This window comes from Crocodylus porosus, unplaced genomic scaffold (genome assembly GCF_001723895.1).
Source record: "Crocodylus porosus isolate Cpor-Errol unplaced genomic scaffold, CroPor_comp1, whole genome shotgun sequence".
NCBI lineage: Eukaryota > Metazoa > Chordata > Crocodylia > Crocodylidae > Crocodylus > Crocodylus porosus.
The window spans coordinates 75,158,249-75,182,921 of NW_017728948.1; the positions used below are offsets into that span (position 1 = coordinate 75,158,249).

At 42.9% G+C, this 24,673-nt stretch overlaps 1 protein-coding gene across 3 annotated transcripts in view; it reads left to right on the forward strand.

Annotated features, from left to right (window-relative positions):
• The window catches only part of FAM13A (family with sequence similarity 13 member A), a 236,904-nt gene that overhangs the window by 110,277 nt on the left and 101,954 nt on the right, over nt 1–24,673 (forward strand). For all 3 annotated transcript variants that reach the window (XM_019552864.1, XM_019552862.1, XM_019552863.1), the window contains exon 7: nt 7,883–8,052. In XM_019552864.1, coding sequence (XP_019408409.1) covers nt 7,883–8,052 — 170 coding nt within the window. The remainder of the gene's footprint in view (nt 1–7,882; nt 8,053–24,673) is intronic.

Sequence of the window (24,673 nt, forward strand, 5' to 3'; positions counted from 1 at the left end):
GCAGTGGAGGGCTCATCTTGAGGTGCATCCTCCTTGGTCGTACAACCTTGCAGGGAAAGAAAATATCTGTCAATTTCCTCCTCTGCCTCCCTGATTCCCCTCAGCCTGATAACCTCCTCCTGGAGCTCCCTCACCCATGCCTCCAGGGCCTTAAGGCGGGTGCCTGCAGGACAGGTGTGGGGGTCTCCAGTCCCTGCCCCCCCAGGCCTTGCTGGGCAGCTCCCGCAGGCCAGGGGGTTGAGGGACGCCAGCCCCTCTGTGGGCTCCGTCTGGGTGGAGGCCTCAAACAAGCCCCGGGAAGGCCGCGCCCCCCCAGCAGGGGCTCTGGCAGCTATCCATGTCGACAACATCGTAGGAGTCGCTGAGTTTCTAGCTGAGTTCAGGTCCTCTGACCCGCGCTAACACGAGTCAGCCTCTGGGCCTCTCCTGCTCCCCCTCTGGTGCTAACGCCGGCGCAAACGCCGACGCACTATTCCAGACCACGCCTGTTTGCATGCTTGGGAGCATGGCTCCCTACCGGCTCAGCTAAGAGGGATCCGGGGGGCTTCCCCTCCGGATCCGGCTCAGCTGCGTCGGCCCTTCTGCCCCACTTACCTTAGGGGGATCAGCTGGTGCTGCCCCTGCTGCTGCTCCGTTTGCCCCTGCTGCTCTCGCCTCTGCTCCGGGTCAGGTAAGGGGGCATACACGTGTGCCTGTGTCCTTCCTCTCCCCGCTGCTCCTAGCTCCCGAGTCTTGATTTGCAAGTGACACAACTGGTAATACAAGCCACTGTGCTGTAGACTTTTTTTGCAACAAGAACACACTCTTGGCTCATATTCAGGTTATGGTCCACTTGAAATCCCAGGTCCTTGTCTGCAGTACTCCCACCTAGCCAGTCATTTCTCAGTTTGTATATTCACATGCAGTTATTCCATCCAAAGCATAGACCTTTGCATGAGTCCTAGTTCGATTTCATCTGGTTGATTTTTTTTTTTTTGGACCATTTCTCCAGTTTCCCCAGGTCATTCTGGATCCCAGCCTTACCCTCCAGTGTAAAGCAGTATAGCAAAGTTAGCATTCATTTGCTAATATGGTGTGAAATTTAGATAAATTTTCTAAAGCAAAAGATGCAAACAAAAATCAGAAATACCTTGCTTTTTCCAAAGGTCAGCCTGAGAGGGGTAAAGCTGCTTGCCTACACAAGAAGATATTTGCAATTAATGTAGAATGGTTTCTATGAATGACTGGTGCCTCCCAAGACTGGGGTGGCAGCGGGGGTGGGGGGGGGTCACAATTTGTGGGCAGCAGTGGAGTGGTGAGTGGAAACCGCCTGCAGAAGATGGCGGAGGTGGCTGGGGAGGAGTGGCGAGCAGCAACAGTCCACAGAACCTGGCGGAGGTGGTGGTGGCCAATCTTGGGGGGAGAAGAGGGGGCATATGCCCCCCCCCATGCCTCCCCTACGATTTGCCTATGATGGTTTCCTTTTCTTTAAGAATGCACTTGGCTGCAAAATGCAGCCTTGTGGCTTTTACATAGCTCTATTTTGGGAGGAATTGCAGTGATAACTCTACGATCACAGGAAATCTTTGTAGTATAGGACAAATTTTGACCCTAGTGGAAACCATATGGGGGACTGTTGTCCAACACAAGGTGGCTAGGAAAGGCTGAGGTAAGTACAAGTTTGACACATTGCCCCTTTTTACACATAGTTTTCCAGTTAGTGCTTTGTGACATGGATTCTTTCACAAAGTGGTCAAATCCTCACTCAAATGTCAAGGGTTGATACTGGCATGCAACTTTTCTAGGAGAGCTATTACTACAGCATCAATCAATATTGTGACTACAGGCAGTAGCATAACTAGAGCAGGACAAGAGGGCACTGACTTAAGATGTCACTATGTCCCCTGTCCCCAGGAGTCTTTCCATGGCATATAGAGCCCTGAGTAGCACAGCCATAAGGAGCTGGGTAGAGGGAGTGGCATGCCCACCAGTGTATCAGCTGGGGGATAAGGAGGTGGAATGATGCCCCTTCCCTGTGGGGACTATGACACGGGGGCTCAGCCCTGCCCCTGCGGGTGAGGGAGCAAAGGGACACCAGGAGCAGTCCCCAGTGCCACTACCAGTCCCTCAGCAGCTGCAGGCCAGCCCATGCTGTTAAAACAGAAGCAGTTGCAGCTGCTACTCAAATGAGGAGAGCCCAGGGGAGACTCTTTTTTTTTTTTCTCTCTCTATCTGCTTTCCCCCCACCCCTTGCTCTCTAGTGGTCAGTACAATTCCATGCTCCCCACCCTTACCCTGGATACTAAAAAGCTTGCAACACCTCTAGTTAGAGGTGGTATTATAACCACCAGATAATATATGACATTCATGATTTCTGAACTGCCAAGTTATGGGACCTCTAGATATTGATCAGTGAGTTTGCTGCTGTATAATTTATAACATCCTTGTGTTGATGCCCTGGAGGAGGAATGTGACTTGCTTTTGCCAGATCAACCAAGGGCAATTGGAGCTGCAGTGCCATTCCTGAATCAGGAGCAGAACTTAAACTCTGCAGAAGAGGGGCATGGATGTGTGTGTGCATGTGCACATACACATGCATGCACAGAAGAGCGCTTTAGAAACAACAAACCTGCATATCCTCCTTGCAGGACAAGAGCCAGCCCATGCAGTATCATGCTTCCTGTGGGTTGACACTTTTATGTTTCACCTGGTGATCCTTCCCCTAGCACTCAGTACTGCCCTGAAAGTGGACAAAGATGGCTAAAAATCGCCAGTCGTACTAGTGCTTCCCCTCAGCACTCTCTAGGCTGCATACGTTCCTGACCCCCCCGATCTTCAGTGAACTTCTGCAGTTCCTCTGAGGTAAAATGCTTGGGTTTTGCTGTTCTTAAAAGCACTTTTTATAGACTTGTTGAGAACTTGTATTAAGTTACAGTCATGGATTACGAAGGTTCCACTTGAGTGGGGGAAGTCTGATTTCTATTTCACCCATGCAGATGTAGAGTAACTGAGTTCAAGGGAGTTTATTTCATTTTTATACTGATGTAACTGAAGGCAGGATTTTGCTCAGAAAGAGTTAAAGAAAAATGTTTAAATTGTTGGACGATAAGCACATTCATCCCACAGTCAAATTTAAGCTGGGTTGAACATATATATTGCATTACAGAGTTAGCATAATGTTAGGTTACAGATAGGCTGGAGCTCAGAACACTGGTTTCTGTCTTTTCCTTCCTTTCTGTACTAAAATTGGTGTGTTGTAATTGTGCAATGAAATCCTAAAGTAAAATCTGACCTTCCAGACAAAATTGCCCCACAGAGAATACATATGAGCCACGCCTCTTCCATTGGCAGTGTCATTGTTTAAACAAGTCACAATATCATTGTTGGAAAGACAAAAGAGAAAAAATATTTTAAAAGAATGAAAGCTCCACCAGGTCCTTTGTTTTCCTCTTTGGACACCAGACCAATAATTCAATTTTTATTTGAAAAGTGCCAAGTTATCAAAGTCAGAATGTCACAGGCCAAAGAGAGTGAATGGCTATAACAAATTCAGTCTGGCACATGGTGTCCTGTAAGTTTTGCACCTTTGCCAAATGGGCCTCATCCTATTTCTTTTTCTAGCACTTTACGCTGGGTGAGGCAGATGTAATGTTTGGAAGTAGTGTCTTTGGGCTGCACTATTTATGTCCTGCAATCAGTGTTCCTGCAGTATGGAAAAGATGTAATGGTAGCTCCCTAGCCTTAGATTGCTACTGTTAGGCACCTTGGCAAGTACACCTCATTTATTCATCATTCACTTCAGTGCTGTATTAGAATTGTTTTAAACCTGGGAGAGTGCAATGTCCTTCTTTCCCCAGTGGCAAACTGCTTTCAAGTTTGACGAGAGCCTTGTATTTTTCTTGGAGCTTTTGTTCTTTTTTTCACTTATTTATATACAGTGTAGCGAAGAAAATATTATTGAAGAAGTTGTCTGTTTTTGTGGGTACATCTACATGTGCAATTAATGCAAAACAATAAACTATGGCACATAGTGCACCAGAGTTTATTGTTCCTGGGCACCACATTTATACATGAGCCTGGGACCACAATATGTTGATCTGGATCAGAGCTGGCAGGGGGCCCAGGGAGTCAGTTTGCCAGCCTGGAGTTGCTCCTACCTGGCTCAATGTGCTACCAATGTGCTACCGAGGAACTGGCTGAGGCATGAGGGTGCTCCAGTGTGGGGTTAGACAGCAGGCAGCCTCCACACTGAAGCACCCTTGTGCCTCAGCCAGTCCCATCAGCATCTACACATACATTGCTATGCACTAAAGCAAGTATTTACAAGTACTATCCTATGGCAGGGGGCCGGACTCGATCTGCTCAGGTCCCTTCTGACCCTAGAAACTATGGCAGAGTGAATTAGTTTACTGCAGCCTAATAGGGCTGCACATGTAGACACGGAGACTTTACTGCATAGCTAATTAGGTAACTGCAGTAAATGCTTCATGTAGACATGCCCTGTGACTTTAAAGGAGTTGGTCTAATTATTTAATGTTGTGTCAGCACCTAAAAGCCACAATCTGAAAGATCCCAGTTGTACTAGGTCCTGTATAAACAGGAATTTATTGGTTTAGGAAAATGTACAGGATCAAGAAAACAACCGTTTGGGTACCAGGTTTAAAAGAAAAATTATTCTTGCCACCTACAGGAAACATGTTTACACTGATAGAGGGTATGCCTTCTAATGAACTAGGGTGTACTAAAGGGCATATATTTGTTGTTAATGATGTAATTTCCAATAGTTCACTTCTCATCCAACTACTGAAAAATGGGAAAGTATTGCATGCCATACAGTAAATGCATGAAGCAGCTGGCCTGTCTCAGGGAGTAAAAGGCAAGTTGCGTTTGTAGGAGCTCTGGATCAGATCTTTTGTTCTTTAACTCTGAAGTATAGCTAACCAAGTGCCATTTTATTCAAAGTTTTTAGCATTGGCATCTTACATGTACTCAGTATTCAGAGCTTCCACAGCAGTGAAACCAAATGTTTTTTGTATCCATCAGCATCTATCCTTCTTATTATGTTGTATTGGCTTTTGTGAAATCAACAAGGCCAAGATAAATGTAGCGATGCCACCTTACCAAAAAAAAATATCCAGCAAACATAATGAGCCAGCACCACAGTGCTTGAGCCCTGCCCTATGACCTGCCTCTCCTGTTGCTAGTGATAGACACCTGCCTTCCAACCCCCAAAGTACATTTTGTTTCTCTGTTTCTTCAGCTGCTCTGAAACCAAGCCAACTTGCTAAGGGCCAGATTCTGATGATCATTCTGATGCACACATTCCCATTGATTTCAACAGTCTATTGCTGCTGCATGAATAAGTGTGGCAGAACCTGACACCAGTGAGTAATATTCTGAAGGTGAAATGCTGGCACAAGGGAAGTGGATGGCAAAATGCCCATTAACGTCATTGAGGCCAGGATTTTGCCCTAAGCATACAGTCTAGAGGCTCAAATCCAGAGACAATGAGCAAATGTCACTTGGCCCAGTTCAACTATTGCTGATTTCACTTTTAACTGACAAAAGAAACGATCCACAATGCCTGACTTACTGAAATGCCTGACTTACTTTCAGTACCTCTTAATTAAAGCTGTGCAGGGTAGTTTGCCAGTCCTACAAAATTTCTCAACATTTCAAAATTGTTCCCATTATGCATTGGGATGAAACTGAGAGCTTTTGTAGGTTTTGCTGAAGGATCAAAGAGAGGAAAGCAAGAGCCTGATGGACTTGGTAGTCATACTTTATTTGGGGTGTGGGAGATCTGGTGCCCAGTCCCTGTCAGGCCTTACTCAAACCAGGAACTTGAACCTGGATCTCCTATATCCTAGATGAATGCCTGTAACCGTCAAGCCATTTGCTATTCTGGGAGGGGTCTAGAGCTGAGAATTTTTTTTTGGTGAAACTTTAATCAAGGTTTGCATGTAAAATTCCCAAACACATGTAATATTAATCCCACCTTCCCCCTCTATGTCTTCTCCTGTGTGAACAAGTGTAAGTGCTTCTTATGATCCTCTGTACCCTTAATTTATCCCCTTATCTACCACAGAAACTTGAGCCTTCTTTCATGCATGGTTATATGCCTGGAAAAATAGTGGCTAAATGAATGGCCAGTGTAACAACCTACAATGGAAAATTGAAAGCCCAAGCTTTCCCTTTTCCAGGACACCTCCCCTTCCTCTAAGACCCACACTGCAACCTGTATTTGTTTTTCTTGGGCAAAGAAAAATCAACATCAGATATATTTAGTACAGTATTTATTTTACCACAGCCAGCCTTATGGGGGGGCGATGTGGATGATCGCCCCGGTGTTGTAGTCAGTGGGGTACCCTCCGCACATATGCACACATACATCAACAGCCTACACTCCTAACAGCACTCTGCTGCCACCCTGCCCAACCCTGGCCAATCGGCGCCCCAAGCAGGAGGAATGGTGCCCAGCCCAACCCTCCCCCCACCTCCAACCCCTGCTCAGGAGGAGCCGGACCAGGCACTTGCAAGCAGACTGGCCTCTGCTGCAGTCCACCCGGCTTGCCTCCTACACAGCAGCAGTGGTTCCTGCCTGCCCACCTACCTGGTGCACCATGCCACTGTGCCTTCCTGCTGGACTGTGCCCCATGCCCCTGCCTGCCTGCCCCTGCCTTTGCCTGCAGCAGCATGGTGACTGGGGAGGTGGTGGAGAGGTACTAAAATATAAGTTTGTCCAGGGTATCATTTCCCCATAAGTCAGCTCTTCATTTTACATTAGAAAAATATTACATGGTGCCCCCCCTCCTCCCTCTTAATGGGAATCCAGGTGGTAGTAGGAAATGTTTCCTTTGGACCTGTTGAAACATGAACTCTCTCTCCAACACTATGTTACCAATTTCAGCATCACTTTCCTAGCTGTGGTACTTAGTAGCATGACTGGGGCAGTTTCCCCAGGTACTACTGGGGTGTGGGGCAATGACATGCTGAGTCCTTAAACTATGTCCACCTTAAGAGGCCCCATATGATAAAAATAATCCATAAAATCCACGAAAATGGATTTTCTTGAAATTTTAAGATGAATTATTGTTATGCCTGAACAAATTTATAAACTCAATATGAATAATAACTGTGGAGCCATATATATGTATATTTTTGTCATATTAAAGTGAAAATATCCATGGGGTTTTTTTCTTATTTAGAGGCCCATCATATTGTGAGGCCCTAAGCTATATCTTAAATAGTTTAAGCCTAAATCTGGCACTGGGTGGAAGGCACAGAGGCAAAAAACAACAACTGCCCCCGCAGCCACCCAACGTGTCATAGCTGCTTAGAGTATCTGGCTGTGTTGTTACACCTCTGGAGATACTCGTGGGAACTCCTACACTCACATCTACCCCTATGCTCATAAGGCTTTAGAGAGGGTTTGGATGGGTTTGAAAACTCTTAAACAAGTATATGGGATAATGACTGCAGGAAAACTTTAAAAGTATGAGCTGCCACACTGAGAGGGTGCATTTTTCTACATTCTATTTTTTCTGCTGACCTACTGAATTCATTTCAGTAGAAGCAAGAATTCATTTATCATCTTCTTTTTCATCTGTGATATCCTGCCATGATCTAGAAATTAACTTCCCAGTAATTGCAGCTACCTTTCTCTTGCTTGTTTCCCTGACAAAGAATATGGGCAATTGATGCATCTTTTCTGTCTTAATTGGTATGTTCTTCAGCAGATTTTAAAAAATGGTTTTATATGCATTTTATGCAAATGGTTTGCAGGCTGTCACATTCTTTGTTACTTGTACACTGTGCTAAGATGTCTTTCTGCCACATATTCACTAGAAAGGTTGCTGTGCCCTTTTTTCATTTTCATATTTTATTTTCTTTGCTTCTTTAGATAGCAAGGTGCATAAGGGACGACTCTCTCCAGGCATGCTTAATGCCACAACCGGGTCCATCAGCTGGAATTCCTCAGGTCAGCCTCGGATTAACTGACAGTAGTTCATGCTTGGAGGAGATGGATTTAGCAGATGAAATCTTCATTAACAGTGCTGCATTCTTCTCCAGGTTAGTGCTCCTTCCTTTCTATAAAATGCTTATGTGAATGTGTTTAGAATCTGAATATTACTGTATGGCTGGAACACAAAGCAGATGTGTAGCTTTGTAGCAGTACAGCAAATTCTGCTGATTCTCAGATTTAACCTTAAAGGATCCAGTTTCTTCCCCATTCTGTAGGGCCTGCAAGGTGTTATCATTTGCTTCAAATAGAATGTTTTGCTCCTAAAACAGAGAGGAAATTATTCACACAGACTCGAAAATGCCCAAACACTCTTTGCAACGTGGCCACAGAGCCATTTTCATAATTGCCTCAATTTTACATTCCTTGGTTGAGGGGGAGGAAGGGGAGATAAAGGGCAACTTTAAAACCCTAATGTTGTGAGCCAATGAGTATAGCTAAGAAAAATATTTGTATTTCTTAACCATGCTCTCATAGAAGGACTTGAGCTGTTTTGAGGGTTTGCCCCAGTAGTTTTTTAAGGTACACTTAATGTTTTATGGAAACAAAATTAATTAATTATGGTAAAACATGATTTGCCAGTGTTTTCTTTATGTACTGATGTCTAGTGCTGATTGCAGTCCTACTGTGTTCTTTCTGGATACATGAGTTCATGCAGATATGTATCTAGATACAGGGAATGCTGCAAAATAGAGCTACAGTTATTTAAAATGCATATCCCCCTCCAATGGAGCAGTGCACACCAACACCTTCTCATGTGCAAATGCAAAGAAGATAGTTAGTTTTCCATCAGATGCAATTGTACATGTATATAAATGTAGCCTGTTTGGTAAAGGTTTGTAACTGGGAAGTGGCAGTATGTCGCAATGCTATGGAAGCTGCTTAACAAAGGTTAAGACCAATATGTGGATATGTTTCTTGACTAAGCAGCACATGATTATGTAGTCAGAGAGACAGGAGGTTTAGGACTTTAAGATGTGATTGTCATTAGGTAAAAAAGACACTCCTGTGATAGGACACGTGCTACAGGAGGGCATATTCTTCTAATAGGGTTTACAGAGCAGTCACTTCTATAAGATTAAACAGAAGGAGGAAGAGGACTTTTAATGCCTGTACATTTGCCCAAGTGTAATGGATCTCTGAGGAACTTCAAGGTAAATCAGTATCTTCATTAGTATTCCATGGGTTATATCAACCCTTCAGTGCCCCTACTTTAAGAGAAAATCCCTGTGTCTCTGCTGTAGGCAGAGGCCCCAGGCTACTGTAAAAGTGATTTAATTCCACTACAACATAGGGAGATGGGTTGGCCCACACAGTGAGGTTGCACCCCATGTGTGTCACGGAGCACAGTGCTGCAGTTGCTCTCTGTAACCCAGTGCAGAGGGAAAGCATGGATGGGGCTAGTAGATACCTAACAACATAGAGACACCACTGGCCATTCTCTTCTAGACAGGGGAGATGGAGTCACTGCCCAACACACTGCACAGGAGATAGACAGAAGTTCCTCATCACACTGCCTGCTAATAATTGAAAAGCACAGCAGATGTTACAAGCCTTTATTAGGCCCAATTTAATGCCTTATTGGAAATCTTACTCAGTTTTGCGGTGCAGGATTTGTAAGTACAGTAACAACAACTGCCTTTTAGCAAAGAAACAGAAATCTTTTAAGTCTTGCATATTGTAACTGCTTATCCTTCCAAAAAACAAAAAGTAACTTTATGAGAAGCCCATGTTTTGAAGCAACACAGCACAACATTAAAGCTTTTGTGGTATGAATTCATCCTTTTCTTTTGTAGTGTGTGATTTGCCACATGATTACCGCTGAAATATGGGACAGAGTGTATCCTGTGTTGGCTTGATACAGGATATGGGACATTAAGCACCAGATGAGGTTCGTTTTTAATTAGGGAGGAGTGATCGATTTCCATGGAAACTAGCAACAGGCTACAAGAGGAAAGTGCTCTATTTTATTTGGGAAATGAATTAGCTGTAAATTCTTGCTTGCTGGCAGTTCTGTTTTGTTCATTAGCATGCCAGTTTCCTACCCTGTGTCCCAAGTTGTTCCTGACATCTTTGAGGAATTGGGACTTGGAATTGTAAATCTGCCTTGCAACTTCTCTCTCAGCCAACATAGGCTGCAGCTGTGGCTGCTGTGTTGGATTTAGAGGTACCTTTCACCCTCCATCCCCCTAGCTCCATACTGCTACTTCTACTGAGGCTTCTCTGCTTCCAGTAGTGCTACAGAAGAGGAACGCAGCTTCTGGCACTACTGAGGATATCAAAATACAGAGAAGAAAAGAGAGGGCTGCCTCTGGGGTACCCTGGTGGGCAAGCAAAAAGAGTTATGCATAGTAGAATGCCTGGCAGGGCAGACTAAATTGGGGGGTGTAGTAGATACACTGGCAGGGAGGACTAGGATTCAGAATGACCTAGACAAACTGGAGGATTGGGCCAAAAGAAATTTCATGAGGTTCAACAAGGTCAAGTGCAAAGTCTTGCACTTAGGACAGAACAATCCCATGTACTGGTACAGGCTGGGTGCTGATGGGCTGGGCAGCAGCTCTGCAGAAAAGGACTTGGGTTACAGTAGACAATAAACTGAATATGAACCTGCAGCGTGTCCTAGTTGCCAAGAAGGCTAACGGCATACTGGGCTGCATTGGTAGGTGTATTCAAGGAAAATAATTATTCCCCACTATTCAGCACAGGTGAAACCACATCTGGTGTGCCGTGTTCAGTTTTGGGCCCCCACTACAAAAAGGATGTGGACAAATCAGGGAGTCCAGCAGAGGGCGGCAAAAATGGTGAGGGCAGTGGGGCACATAACTTCTAAGGAAAGACTGAGGGAACTGGGCTTATTTAGCCTAGAGAAGAGTGAGAGGGGATTTAATAGCAGCTTTCAACTACCTGAAGCAGGGTTCGAAAGAGGATGGAGCTAGGCTATTCTCAGTGGTGGCAGATGACGGAACAAGGAACAACCATCTCAAGTTGCAGCAAGGCAAGTTTAAGTTAGATATTAGGAAGAATTTTCTCACTAGGAGGGTACTAAAACACTGCAATAGGTTGCCCAGAAAGGTGGTGAAAGCCCTATCTTTGGGGGTTTTCAAACCCGGCTGGACAAAGCTTTGGCTGGGATGATCTAGTTGCGGCTGGTCCTGCTTTGAGCAGGGGGTTGGACTAGATGACCTTCTGAGGTCCCTTCCAGCCCTAACTTCTATGAGTCTGTGATTCTATGACCAGTGCCTCAGTATACAGAAAAAAGGGAGGGGAAGCAATTTCTGGATGAGGAGAGGATAGGAGTGGGAGATGCCTCATAGACATGCCAGAGGAGGGGAAGAAACACCTTCCTTCTGCCTTCCCAAAGGTAGTGTTTAAAAGAGTGTAACCATGAATCTGGACAAGAAGAGCACTCTTGGATTCTTACAAAGAAAAAAGGAGAAAACACAACACATTGGAAGGAAGGAATTATTCTGCCTGGCAAGTCTGTGATGGTCTAAGCTTTGAGGTGGCAGCCTGAAAATAGCTGGAACAGAAGGCTTCTCTGGCATCCATTCTAGATTTCTGTGCGTCTTTGAGATTTATTGATGTAATTGTTTTTGTGTCATACATACAGATACATGTACAGATTCTGAGATAAGTTGTATAATTGTTATATGCATTGTATGATTTTCTTTGGTAGAAATAATTGTGTTTACCCAGTTATTACAGGATCAGTATTATAAAATAATAATGGTTGCTCTTGGAGATATCAGTCCTTTGTTGCGTGAAAATGCTAATTGCTGGTATCCTTTGTTTTGTCAGTTCTCAGACATCAAGAGGATAGGCATGTTAGAAGAAGATAGATGGATACCCAGCCTTATTAACTACAGATGCTGATAGATATTTGAATTCCCACCAAGAACCTAATCTGTTATGGCTTCCTTTTAGTCTGGATTCAGAAATAGGCAAAAAGACTGATCTTGCCACAGGCTTCCTTTGAGGCATGCCATAAAGTCCTTCTTTGTCCCAGTTTCCCTGATAGTGAAGGGAAAGAGTAACACTTGATTTAGAGGAAAGATGTGGAAGTAAATTCAGTACTGTTTGCAAGGTCACCTTCAGATCAAAGGAAATTATACATATTACTGTGATGCTTAGAGAACTGGTCAATATGGGACAGCAGCATCTGGGGCTACTGTATAAGTATGACCATACAGAAATCCTGTGTGAGTAACTGTTTGGCATTTTTTACCCATGAGAAATGTGTGGAAAGTGACATATATTTTTGTAAGATGTACGAGCCCTTCTCTGAATTGGTTCATAGAGAAGCATTTCTGTGAAGCCAAAGCAATTTCAAGGCACTTCACCTTCCTTCAACACCCCTTGAACTTTTGAAGATCCCTTTCCCCAGTGAATAACTGTTTTCATCAAAGCTGGGTAAGAAAAAGGAGGAGTGACTGGTGTTTCATAAGAGATACTGTCTACTTACCATCTTAATTACACCAAATTGTGAGCTGGCCATGACATGCTGCCTGTTCTATTTAAAAAAAAAAAAAAAGGATAGTATTGTGTTTGTGCTCAGGCTATCAAGTACAGTGTGTTCAGAAACTCAGCTTTGAGTTTGACAGAAAAAATGGACAGAAAGAGTGGTTCTTTTTCATAAAAGCAGTGTTAGCAACAATATCCTGGGCTTGTCGTAATACACAAATTCTTTGCCTTCTGATATTTGCCCATATGGGAGCGGACAGAGTATGTGGAATGGAGACAGCATTTCCCTTGAAATGGCAAATTTGGGAATTCCTTCAAATAACAAGTGCCTTCAAATGCAGGGAACAGGACTTGTTGGCCCAGTGAGGCCCCATGCAGTCCTATGTTCCTATGTATCCTCTGCCGTGTATGGAGAAGATTTGTGGTTCCAAGCAAAGTTTCCCCTAGCATGGTAGTACGCATATCCAAACCTCTGCCACTGAACACTGAGCAGTACTTACTGGCATGTCTCCTTGCTCTGTTGGTGGTTTCTTGGCTCTGTCAGGAAGGAGGGTCACTTTACTGTCTCTGGTTCTTTGTGGGAAAAGGGTTTCTTGGAACTGCTGGGGAAAGAGAGGTATGAAGCTCTTGTTCCTGCCCCATAACTTCTCTTCTTCTGCTACCATCATTTAAAAAAAGGCAAGGTTGGTGGGGGGAAACAATTGATGGATTTGATCAGGGCTGGGAGCAGACAGGGAAGACATGGAGCTCCTAATCAATTAGCCATCAGACAGGGCTCCTGTGTTGTGGTTTGGAAAAATTAGTTCCTTACAGTACCTCTTTCTCAAAGTGTATTTCTCCAATTGTCTTATCCCTTGATACATAGTACGTTGCCCCAAAAACTCTGATGTAGCACAGCTTTTTTCATGGCAGATTTAAACAGTAGCCAGTTTGCCACTGCTACCCCTATAGCTCCTATCTAAATGGGGGAGATTTCAGCTGGAGGGAAGAGATGGTCAGAACAAAAATGATGAAAGAGATGAATAAAGAAGCGACAAAACTAATCTCTTTGGTAAAGGTGTTAAACTTTCCACCTAAAATATCACCTAAAATGGATTTTTTTTTTATTTCCTTTGGGTAGAGATGCATTTTACTTTTTTATTTGGTTTCATTTCTTCCAAACCATCTCTGTTCAGTTTACATTCTGCTAAATTATATTGTTCTCAGTCTGGAACCAAAGTGAATGGTTATACCATTTAATATAAGTTAAGAATTTGCTATATTAATTACAGGAAAGGGCTTTAGAAAAATAGATCTGAGAATTTAGATTATTTTCACTTATTTTAGGATCATAGGAATGTAGGGCTGGAAGAGATCTTGTAAGGTCATCTAGTCCCCCTGCTCAGGTCAGAATTGTCTCTGACTATGCCATCCCAATAAAACATCTGTCTAACCTGCTGTTGGAAAATTTTCAGGGATGGACAGTGAGCAACCTGTCCCAATGCTTAACCACCCTCCTAGTTAGAAAGTTCTTCCTAATCTCCAACCTAAATTTCCTTTGCTGCAGTTTGAGGCTGTTATTCCTAGTCCTGCCCTCTGCAGCCACAGGGGAAAAAAACTAAACTTCTTTATCATTTTGCTTCAGGTATCTGAAGGTTGTTATCAAATCCCATCCCCCTAGACTTCTCTTCTCCAAACTAAACAGCCCTAGTTCTTTCAGCCTTTCTTGTAACTCATGTTTTCCAGACCTCTAATCATTGTTGTTGCCTTCTGCTGGATTCTTTCTCACCTGCCCACATCTTTCTTGAAGTGTAGGGCCCAAAACTAGACACAGTACTTCAGGTGAGGCCATATCAGTACTGCAAATGACACTCCTGTTAATACACTCCCCTATGCTCTTGTCTTTTTTTGGAAGTATTTCAAACATCCCTTCAACAGGCACTATACTATGTTACCTTTTGTAAAACACACCAGTAATGAAACTTCTAAAGATTTAGGTACCAGACGTAATTTTTTGTGTTTTCCTCTTAAATAACTTACTGTATTACTCGTATCTTGCCAATGATAGTATCATTTTTTGTATAGAACTTCTGTTATAATTCCATAGATAAGAGAAGCCTGAGGAAGCACAAAGTATTGTTTGAAGCATATTGCAGGTTATAAAATGTGTGTTATACTTTCTCCATGCTCCATGCCCTGCTTCACCATGTTGACTGTTGATATAAAGAACACTTTTTTATTTTAGGGTTGGCATGTCTCTGTGTATGTGAAAAGAGATAATTTAGTCTAACCAAAATAGGTGGAGTAACTACTTGTACCAGCAGTCCCTGCCAGTACATAATGCACGCCACCTTTAACTATGTGACGAGGGCAAACTGGTTACTTTATAGCAGCAGAAAAACACACCCTTGATGCATTTTATGATCTAATCTCAAAATATAGGAAAAAGAAAAAGAGGAATAAAAACTTGAGTTTCGCCCTTTGGAAGAAGGTAGAGACAGAATGCACATGATGTCTGTCTCATTTTTGGGAGGGCTCTCACTGTTTAAGAGCTTGAGCAGCTAAAAAAGAAAGGTCTACACAAGGCCCCAATTCAGCACCATGTGCATCATCTTAAGTAGTAGTCATAGTGATGACTTTGGGACTATTTGCATGCTTATAGGTGCATATGGATTTAAGTGCCCCTAGTTTGACTCTCAAAATCAGTGTTACTTGTTCCGGAGCTTGCTTAGTAATTAGTCACAGGAAAGGAAAGGCCTTCTTCTGCCACAGCTTCTGACATTAAAAGGCTAAGACCCCTTGCAGCCTGAATAGAAAAGGTAGGGCTTCCTACAACCCCAAGATATGAGTTAAAAATGTCCCCCATGGCTCAAATACAAAACAGCAGAATAATTCAGTGAGCAGGAGACTGTTCCTTTTGCTGTTTATATTCCTGGGTCCAAAATATTTGCTGCCTGCAGGGTGCAGTGACCCAGCAGTGTAAAAGACTTTACTACTAGCCACCATATAATGGGGATTGCATCTCCTTGCAGTCAAGGATGCCTGCCTGCATGAGGAGACTAATGCTCTTTGTGCTGTAGAAAAAGTGGGGTCCATTCCCAACCATCACAGAGGATTATTAAGCTAAGAGATATTTTGCAACTTACCCTACCTTATTATCAATTTACATATTCAGGTGGGAAGGGAAGAACATTGGCAGACCCATTTAATAAGCAATAATGTGCAGTTTTTGAGTCCTGAAATCTGAAAGGAGCTTGAAGGAAGTGAATGGGGTTAACAGTGATATTGAGTGTAAACAGGCTTGTCAGTGCTTTCTACCAATTTTCCCTTCATATCAAAGATCATGAAATCTTGTTTATGACTGCAGCCTCAGGCACTGTGGGATTTGCCAGCATGGCTACAGTGTCAGCTTTTTAACAGTAGCAGAGTGTTTTCAAAGGGCAGGTTTGTTTACACCAGCCTCTAGTTCACAAAGTAACTTACTGGCTCTTGGCCTCATCCCTGCTTGTTTTGTAGTCTTAGCTCTTACATCCCGTTTAAAAACAAGGTGTGGGGTTGTGTACATTGCTGCACCCTGTTCTTAAGGAAAATGTTCACATGTTCTCACTGTAACTTGCTAGGTGGACAAAATATATATCCATGCACTTTCACATATGTGCACACTAGAAACACTTTCTCTACTTGTTGGCATTCCTTTTAGCAGCCCAAACAAAAACTTTCCATTGTGTTTCTGGTATGTGGAGTGATAAGCGTTTGATTGTACATTGCTGATAGAATAAATCAAGCAGACTTGTTCTGAGTTTATCAGGGCAGTATATTTGGTTCAGATTGATTACCTGAATTAACAGGTTGCCTTATCACTCAAGATCCTGTATGTCAGGTTTATAAAAGGGGTAAAAATCGAACAAGTCGATGTCCTCAGAGGCCCTGAATATTGAGAGAATGGCTGATTTCTTAATGAAGGGACAGAGATCTAGGGTGAGGCTGAGAAGGGTGGGAGTCCTTGGGAACAAGGAATATCTTCCACTAAGTCTGTCTGTGCTTGAGCTAGCAGCTTTGGGGAATTGCAGTAATACCAATAATAACAGGCTAGTTATTCATTGAGGCATTTCTTCATTGAATAGATATTTGTTTTCTCCATCTCTGCCTCTCTCTCTTTAGGCTGTGTTGAGTTGATTTTTCCAGGCTGACTCACTCAGTTTTGAGTACATTTGTCTCCGCCCTTTATATGCAGTCGACTCTTGAATTGTGAGAATTGCTGGCATTATGAACTGTTACATAACAAGTTTTTAGAAAAGCATTCTCCCCAGGCACAACCAACAAAGACAGCTATGATTTATGCTTCCCTCCACAGTAGGCGATTGTGTTCCAGGAGTCAGGGCGTGGTCTCACTTCTCTTATTTTTCAGTAGCTGTCCATAACCAGGTTATAGTGTCAGTTACTAAAAGCAAGTAATTTTCCCTCTGTAATTCACCTGGATTAATTTCATATCCCTCTTTCAGCCAGTCTTCCTTTCATCAGCCCAGGGCAGGTAAGATGCTACCTCCTGGGAGTCTTGCTGCATATGGTAGACAAAAACTCACTATTAACCTGCATGGGTATTGCCACTCTCTGATTCCTAGGTCATTTTTTTTGCCTTCCTGCTTAGTTTCTCAATCGATGTGTGGCAAATGTGTGCCAAAATATCCTGAATCTGATGCCCTGACATATGCACCATAAACAAATACTTGGAGTAGCAAGAGCTGTTGATGAGACAATCACCTAACCAGTATATTATTGGAACAGCTTTTGATTGCTTTGCATGTGTAATGGGCAGTGTGGAGCAAAGATTCTTCTTCCATTCTCTTTCTTTCCTTTTTACCAGGATTGTATTCTGGAAAAGGCTACAAAAAGCACATGCCAGTCTGCGAATGATGCTTTATCCTATGAAAGAAATAGAAAAATATATATATAACTCTTTCCACAGCTCAGGCTTTCCATATCAAATAGGAAGGTGGTTTTTGTTTTTTGTTTTGTTCTTTGTGTTTCCCTTTAACCAGCTGGGGTTCCCCCCCCCCCCAATGGAAAAAGCCTCACTACCTGAGGCCAGTGCTACATTCCTACTCTGCTTTTGGGGAGGAAAATTGTATAGTCATGCTACATTTGATTCTAAATAAATTGGAATGAGAACTTCCTTCCTGAGTTTGGAGGTGATTTTAAACATGCAGTAAACTTGCTTTGTATGAAAAAATAGGCAATAGTGAAATACCTGCTGTAATTTTAGCCAGTACTTAAATTTTGCTGTTGTTTTTGGGGGGGTTTATAAAACACCTTGACACCCAGCAGTACATGTCTGCCCACCACCTGGAGTTTGCTGCACGCAGCTAAAATGAGCAATTCAGTGCATGTTATTTTTTTTTTTATTCTTTTAGTCTTACAAATCAGAGGTTTCTTTCTTTTTTGTTCTTGGTGTGCTTCCTGATGTGCCTGCTGCATTCTTCAGGAAGGAAGATTGGTGTTGCACTATTACATTTTAGACATGAAAACACCAGCTGTTTTGCATGTTGGGTAATTTTTTCACTTGAGTGCCATGTTGCTTTTCCTTGACATGGTGCTTCCCAGAGACAACCTAACCAGGCAGTTTCCAATAAAGATCAGCAGTTCTGAATCAGAATCACTTGCCTCTGCAATTTCCCCATTTCAGCCACAAGAAATATATACTTGAACGTTATGTTCAGCACATTGCGGTAGTGTCTGCTGAAGGGGTTCAGCTGTGATTTCCCATAACACAGTGATATTTTTAATCGAGGTAGTCAGCTGCCTGTCTAGTAGAGAGAGGCAGAGGGTTAGAAGGGTAAGCTTGTCACTCACTGCTCTTGTCATCCTGCTAGTATCCATAATCTGAGCAATTTCAGTCTTTCTCTCTTGCAACCAGTGACAGAACAGTTTTCCCTTTACATTTTTGTAAGCAATTTGGATATGAAAGGTCCTGCTTAACTACAAGCACACAAAAGATGGAATTCATAATGCTCAACCCTGGCCTGGAAAGGGCTGTTTTTATAGGTCCAAAAGTACTTCTGTCTCTATACTTCTTATTTTCCTAGCTATTACACAAAATATTAAAGTATTTTTGTGCCATGAATAACCGGGAAAAAGAGTTCACATGTTTCCAAGCACCTGTTGCCTGTTAATGACTTCCAGCCATTAATGACTGGGCAGGATGGTTACTAGTGACACAGAGGCACAACATACCATATTTAGCATGAGCAATTTGTAGAGTCCTCTCACTCCATTTCACTTATTCAAAATTTCAGGATCATGATTTAGACATGAATGATCCTGCCTTGAGCAGGGGGCTGTATCTGATGACCTTCTGAGGTCTCTTTCAGCCTTTTTTTTTTCTATGATTCTGTGATATGAGGACAGATTAATATTTAATAAAGCTGTTATTTTTTAAGCTGATATTTTTAGTGAATTGTGTTTTACTTAGAAATCACTTAGACCACTATTTTATGCTGAAGAATTCTGTTCATTTCTGCAATATTTTTAAAGAAAGATAGGTTTCCTTTTCCAAGGTGCTTACAGTCTAACCCATCTGTTCTATATCATTTTAGATGGATTGTTATTTTTTAGTTTATTGATGCCTTGAGATTTATACAGGAATTACAGAATTTTTTTGATGCAACTGGCCAGTTGCGCCACTCTGTATTTTAAAATGATTACAGTAGTCAGCTGTTTAAAAACTGAGTACCTAAATGTATTCATATACTGCTGTATTTAATCGTTTTAATATTGCACAGGCCTGTTGTGTTAGCAGTGTTTTTGTTCAGTGATTTCAGGAATTTAAAATTATGTTCATAATTTGCAAACTCATCACCTTCCAATATTTTTTTTATGCTCTGGTATTATGGTTTCCTCATTCCAACCCACTCCAAGTCACAGTGACTCTTTCGTATTCCAGGGGGAGCCACTGCATACCTGTCTTGCTCTCGAACTTTTCTGCATCAAACCAAAACTGAGAAGAGCTATACTGAATCAGACTGGTAGTCCATATTAGCTACTCTTCTATCTCTAACAGCAGCACATATGACGTGTTTGATAGGAAAATCAAAAATCCTTTGTTTGGCTATTATAAAATAACATGCTGAAAGGGAAAGTTTCCTCTTAGTTGTCTTTAGATAGGGCACTTGTACATGTGAAGGCGGTTTAGTCTTTAGGGTTGCATTCTATTTCCTCTAAGTTGAAATGGTGAGTTTTTAATTGAAGTGGTGAGTTTTATTTTTCCATCACTGTATATATGTTATTGTCCTGGTAGCTACAGGTACCTGCTGAAGGCAGAAGTGATCAGAAGGGAGCCTGATCCTTTTTTTCTTTCCAGCACAGCCTGCCCACCTCTCTGGCAGCCGGTGGGGGGGAGCATTAATTTGTGCCATTAATCTGTCAGCTCACCCCGCCAGCCGTGGGAGAGGTGGGCAGACTCCACAGAAAAAAAGGACTGGGTTGCTCACCATTTCTGCCTTCAGTGGGCTCCTATGGCCAGCAGGATGCCTGGAGCCACCCAGGAAGGGGCTGGCTTGCCCCTGGGACAGCATGGGGAGGTGGCAGCAGGGCAGCTGGGTTTGCTGGGAGCTGGAGAAGGTGGTGGGGACAGTGCACAGTGTTGGAAACCCAGATGGGCTCAGGGAAGCTAGCAGCCCACCAGGGTGCCCCCACACACTGTGCATCATCCTAGCCATCTTCTCTGGCTGACAGCACACCCAGCCACCTTCCTGCTGTCTCCCTGCGCTGGCCCAGGGGCAAGCCAACCTATTCTCAGGCAGCCCCAGACATTCTGCTGGCTGCACAAGCCTGCTGAAGGCAGAAGCGGAGAGGGGCCCAATCCTTTTTTTTCTGCAGTGTTTACCTGCCCACCTCTCCTGTGGCCAGAGGGTGAACTGACTAATGGCTGCCATGTTCTAAGTAGCACTGTTGCAAACTAAACCACATTAGGATATAAATGAGTTTGCATTATTGCAAACTAAACTAAATCCCCAAAAGTCACATACATGTAATGTGTAACACCATTAAGCCAAGCCACACAAAGGGAAATTTTTGTCATGTGTACATTGTGACAGCATCATGTTGTACAAGGACCTTTAATGATCAGTTTACGGCCCAAAGCAGGAGAGTTTCAATCCCTTCTTTAATTCTTGGGTTTTGTATGTGCACTAATCTCAATCATTTTGGTGGAACTGGATATTCTATATGTCTGTACAGATGGCCAGTCCCTTTTTGGATACTGTCAAGCCTCATCAGTCACTGGTGACACAGTTTGTGAATTATTCAGAACAGCCACTGCCAACCATCATGGTATTCCCTTACCTTGGGCAGACAAAGCGTGTTCTCTTGGTGGTACTCACTATCTGGTCTGATCTAGGAGCTGAGGCTCAAATGTGAGTCCAAACCCCTGTCCCAGCAGCTAGTTGCACTGAATAGTAAACTGAGCTAGGACCATTTTATTCATCTGTACATAAAACTAACACAGTTATTCCTTAATATCATGTGTCAAGTAAGCCACCATTACTTGCTGTGACAGAAACAGTCCACAATTTCAGGTTCAGAAAGCTACATTCAAAGCAAATAGGCCTCTTGCAGCCAGGATTTTGTATATTGTAAGTCAAAGCGTTCCTCACAGCCAGCATCTCCCCTCCTCCCAACCTTGGTCCCATTCCAAATTCTGCCCATACCAAGAGATCTAGTTGCTCTCAACAGTTCACTTCAGTCCTCCTGTCTGCCCCACAGAGGAATTCTCTCTAGCAGAGCATGAACCCAATCAACTTGTCCCAGAATCCATCTCAGAAACCACTTGAGCTGGCTGGTAATTTCCCCAAAGGGAAGGTTCCTCTGCAGTGTATCATTTGTTCAGGAAGAAGAGCTTACTCTGAAAGGTTTTGTACCAGCTATCATACAACCCTCCTTAGTCAGAGCTGGTTCTCATAAATCTGCCTTTGAATTAGAAAATGTTTGCATTTTCTTCTTTCATTTCCATCATACTTCCTGTGAATGCTTGCACTTGATGCCATTTCATGATCTCCATTGCAAAATAAGCAGCACCTGGTGAATACTCAGAATGATTATTTTTTTAAACAGTAAAATGCAATTTTTGTAGGATTGTCTTGTGGTTATTGTAGATGGTAAACACCATTGCCATCTAGCCCAACAGAACACCAGCCATAAAAGCTTATCTAATTTCTGCATAAAGGCCATAACTTCTGTCTGAGCAGTATCACACCTTGCAGCCAAAGGGCAGTCCTGATTTAGACTGTGAGTCCTGCAGTACGTGCTTACTAGGAGAACTGTATTGTGCACTTAGTATGAGGTAGGCCCTGCCCTGCAGAGTAGTGGGTTTTTTTATTGTGATGTGAACAAATTGTCTAGAAGTTTTTCGACATTAAATGATATACCACAGAACAGCTGACCTGGCAGATCTTTCAGGGTATGGCCTTGTACGCAATGTTAACAGTCCTCAGACTTGTCACTGACTGCTTATGCTTTTTCTTGAACATTATGTACTTTTTCTTCTCAATATTTTCTCTGCTTTTAGGCAGCTGAATTGTTAAAATTATTATGTGTATAACATTTTAGGAAATCAGCAAGAGTTTTAGCAGGAGAGAACTTTCATTAGATAAATATGGGAGGTCCATTATTAGCAGGGTTTTAGAAAAAGTCTATTTTTCAAAGGCTTATACAAAACCAGACTTATGTTTGCTTCATGTCCTGTGTTCTGATACTTAACCTGAGTGAAATTAAGAAACAACCCAGTCAACTGCTATGCCATATGTCTTACCCTGTTCCAACAGCAGATTAGCAGGCACAGTCATTCATTACTTGATATGTTCCCAGAAAACTCTTTTTGAAACCTGCTCCCACTCCTCCTCCTCCTCTTTCTCCAGGAGGGAAGCCAAGAAGTCATTCCTGTACCATCTCATGAGGTGATAGGCCATTGAAACAAACTGAAACAGCTGATGTCAGGCATGCCAGCCCTTATGAAGGACAGTGTTTCTTTTTCAAGACCAGCAATGGCAACTAATCTGATTCCCCTAAGAGGCAACATGAAAGCTCTGGGTGTCCTGTTCCATGGGAAATGTCTTTGCAGTTTATTTATTGGCCAGGATCAAGAACTCTGAGATCCATCTGGCTTAGGCATATGTTTTCCTCCTATACTAGCAGGTTAAGGGACAATTATATAATACAGAGGAGCAGTTTCTATTCTGTTTTAGGCTTCTAAGCAGACTTAGAGCTGCAAGTAGACTTAGGTGCCCAAGTGAAATTCTATTCTACCCTGTTCAACTCCCAATTGATACAATTTGATTGCTGCAGACCAGAAGAGCCTACATTGTTGCAGTCTGTCTCTTATTGGGAAGCCAGTTGGAGCTGCTGGAAATGAGCACCCTGCTTCCTCGCTGTAGCATCTCAGCAGTGGCTGAAAGCTGCCAGTTACCCTACCTGTGGTTCTTGAGTCAAGTGTTGCCTAATGCATTCAGGTTTGTTTTGTGATTCTGGTTATGCCATTTAAGTTCACTTGTAAATAACCTTTCCTGTTATTCTTGTTTTGTAAATAAAGTGTAAATAGTTAAATCAGTTAAGTGTTAGATCTTCTTGGGACCACGGGCTGCTCTGTGGGGAGCAGGGGCCAGCTGGAAAGTAAATTGGTGCTGGCCAGAAGCCTTGCCCCGCTCTCACCACACCATCCCTGATATTTGAGCAGGAGTGGCAACTATTGGGCCACCACCTGGGTTACAGTCTTATGTATCATTTTTGTAGATTTTAAGCTGCATGATGTATGGAAAACTATTGGAGTTCCCTTATCAAAAGGCCTATTCTATTATGAAGTGAACACAGTCTCTGTTCCCATTTTTTCATCTGTTGTAAATCATAACTGTATGCTTCCCCAGGGTTGTTGAAACCTAGTGCCAGGCCCTAAAAGAGCTGCTTGTGTAAACCAAAGGCAACTCCACAGTTATCACTGTATTAATTAATGATGTGCTTCACTTTGTGTAAAAGTGGACTGTCCTAGGGATCGTCTGTCAAATCAGCTGTGTATCATTTTATTTTTTGGCCATCATGATTTTGTCACTACATGTTCATGCTGCACTATGTTAGTAATCTTTAATAGTATGGCCAAGTTTCCATCTTTTGTAGGACTTTATTTTTAAGTTTCAAGTCATTGTTTATCTCACAGTTTAACCACACAGTCTTTTGAACTGTTTGCTCCTCCTGGAACCACAGATACTAGTGCTAACAGGGTCAGCTGATTCACAGACTAAGATAGCTTTAAATCTGGAAAGTCCCATTTGGCATTTTTACACATTCTCTGGGAGGTGTGTGTGGGGGGGGTGCTTTAATTAGCGAGTTGCACCAATTGAAAATGCCTGAGCATCACATGTACAGTCAACCCCTGCTTAACACTCTTAATTGGTTCCTGAAAAAACTAGTGTTAAGTGAAACAAGCATTAAGCAAAACTGAAAGTATTTGCCAACCCAAGATGGCAACCACAGTTGTGTTTAATGACCCAAGATGGAGACTGCAAGCATTATAATGAAACTCGCTGAGCACTAAGTGAAATCAGGTATCAATTTTAAATAGCGTTATAGTGCTAAGCAAAATAGCGCTAAGCAGGTGTGCCTGTATCAGCATCCCCACACTGAAAAATTCTGGCAGGATGCTTTGAACTAAAGCTTATTAAATGACCTTTAGTTCAAAGCACCCCACCACCACCATTTTCAGTGTGGGGACACTGATACATATGACACTAGACTACTAGAGTCTGCTAGAGAGCATTCATTTCTGCACTCCAGCAGACACGATTAATTGAGCCTACTCCAACTCACTGGATTTCCAGCATGTCAGAGCAGGCTCCCTGCATGTGTATAGGCGTTCATAGTTTCATAGTTTCTAGGGTCAGAAGGGACTTGAGCAGATCATCAAGTCCAACACCCTCCCATGGCACGAAAGAGTACGGGGGTCAAATGACCCCAGCAAGATATACATCTAGCCTCCTCTTAAAGACCCCCAGGGTAGGAGCCAGCACCACTTCTCTTGGAAGTTGGAAGTTGGTTCCAGATCCTAGCTGCCCTGACAGTGAAGTACCACCTCCTGATATCTAGCCTAAATCTATCCTCTGCCAGCTTGTGACCGTTATTCCTGGTCACTCCTGGCAGTGCTCAGGGGGAACAGGGACTCCCCCAGTGCCTGTTGGTCCCCCCTGA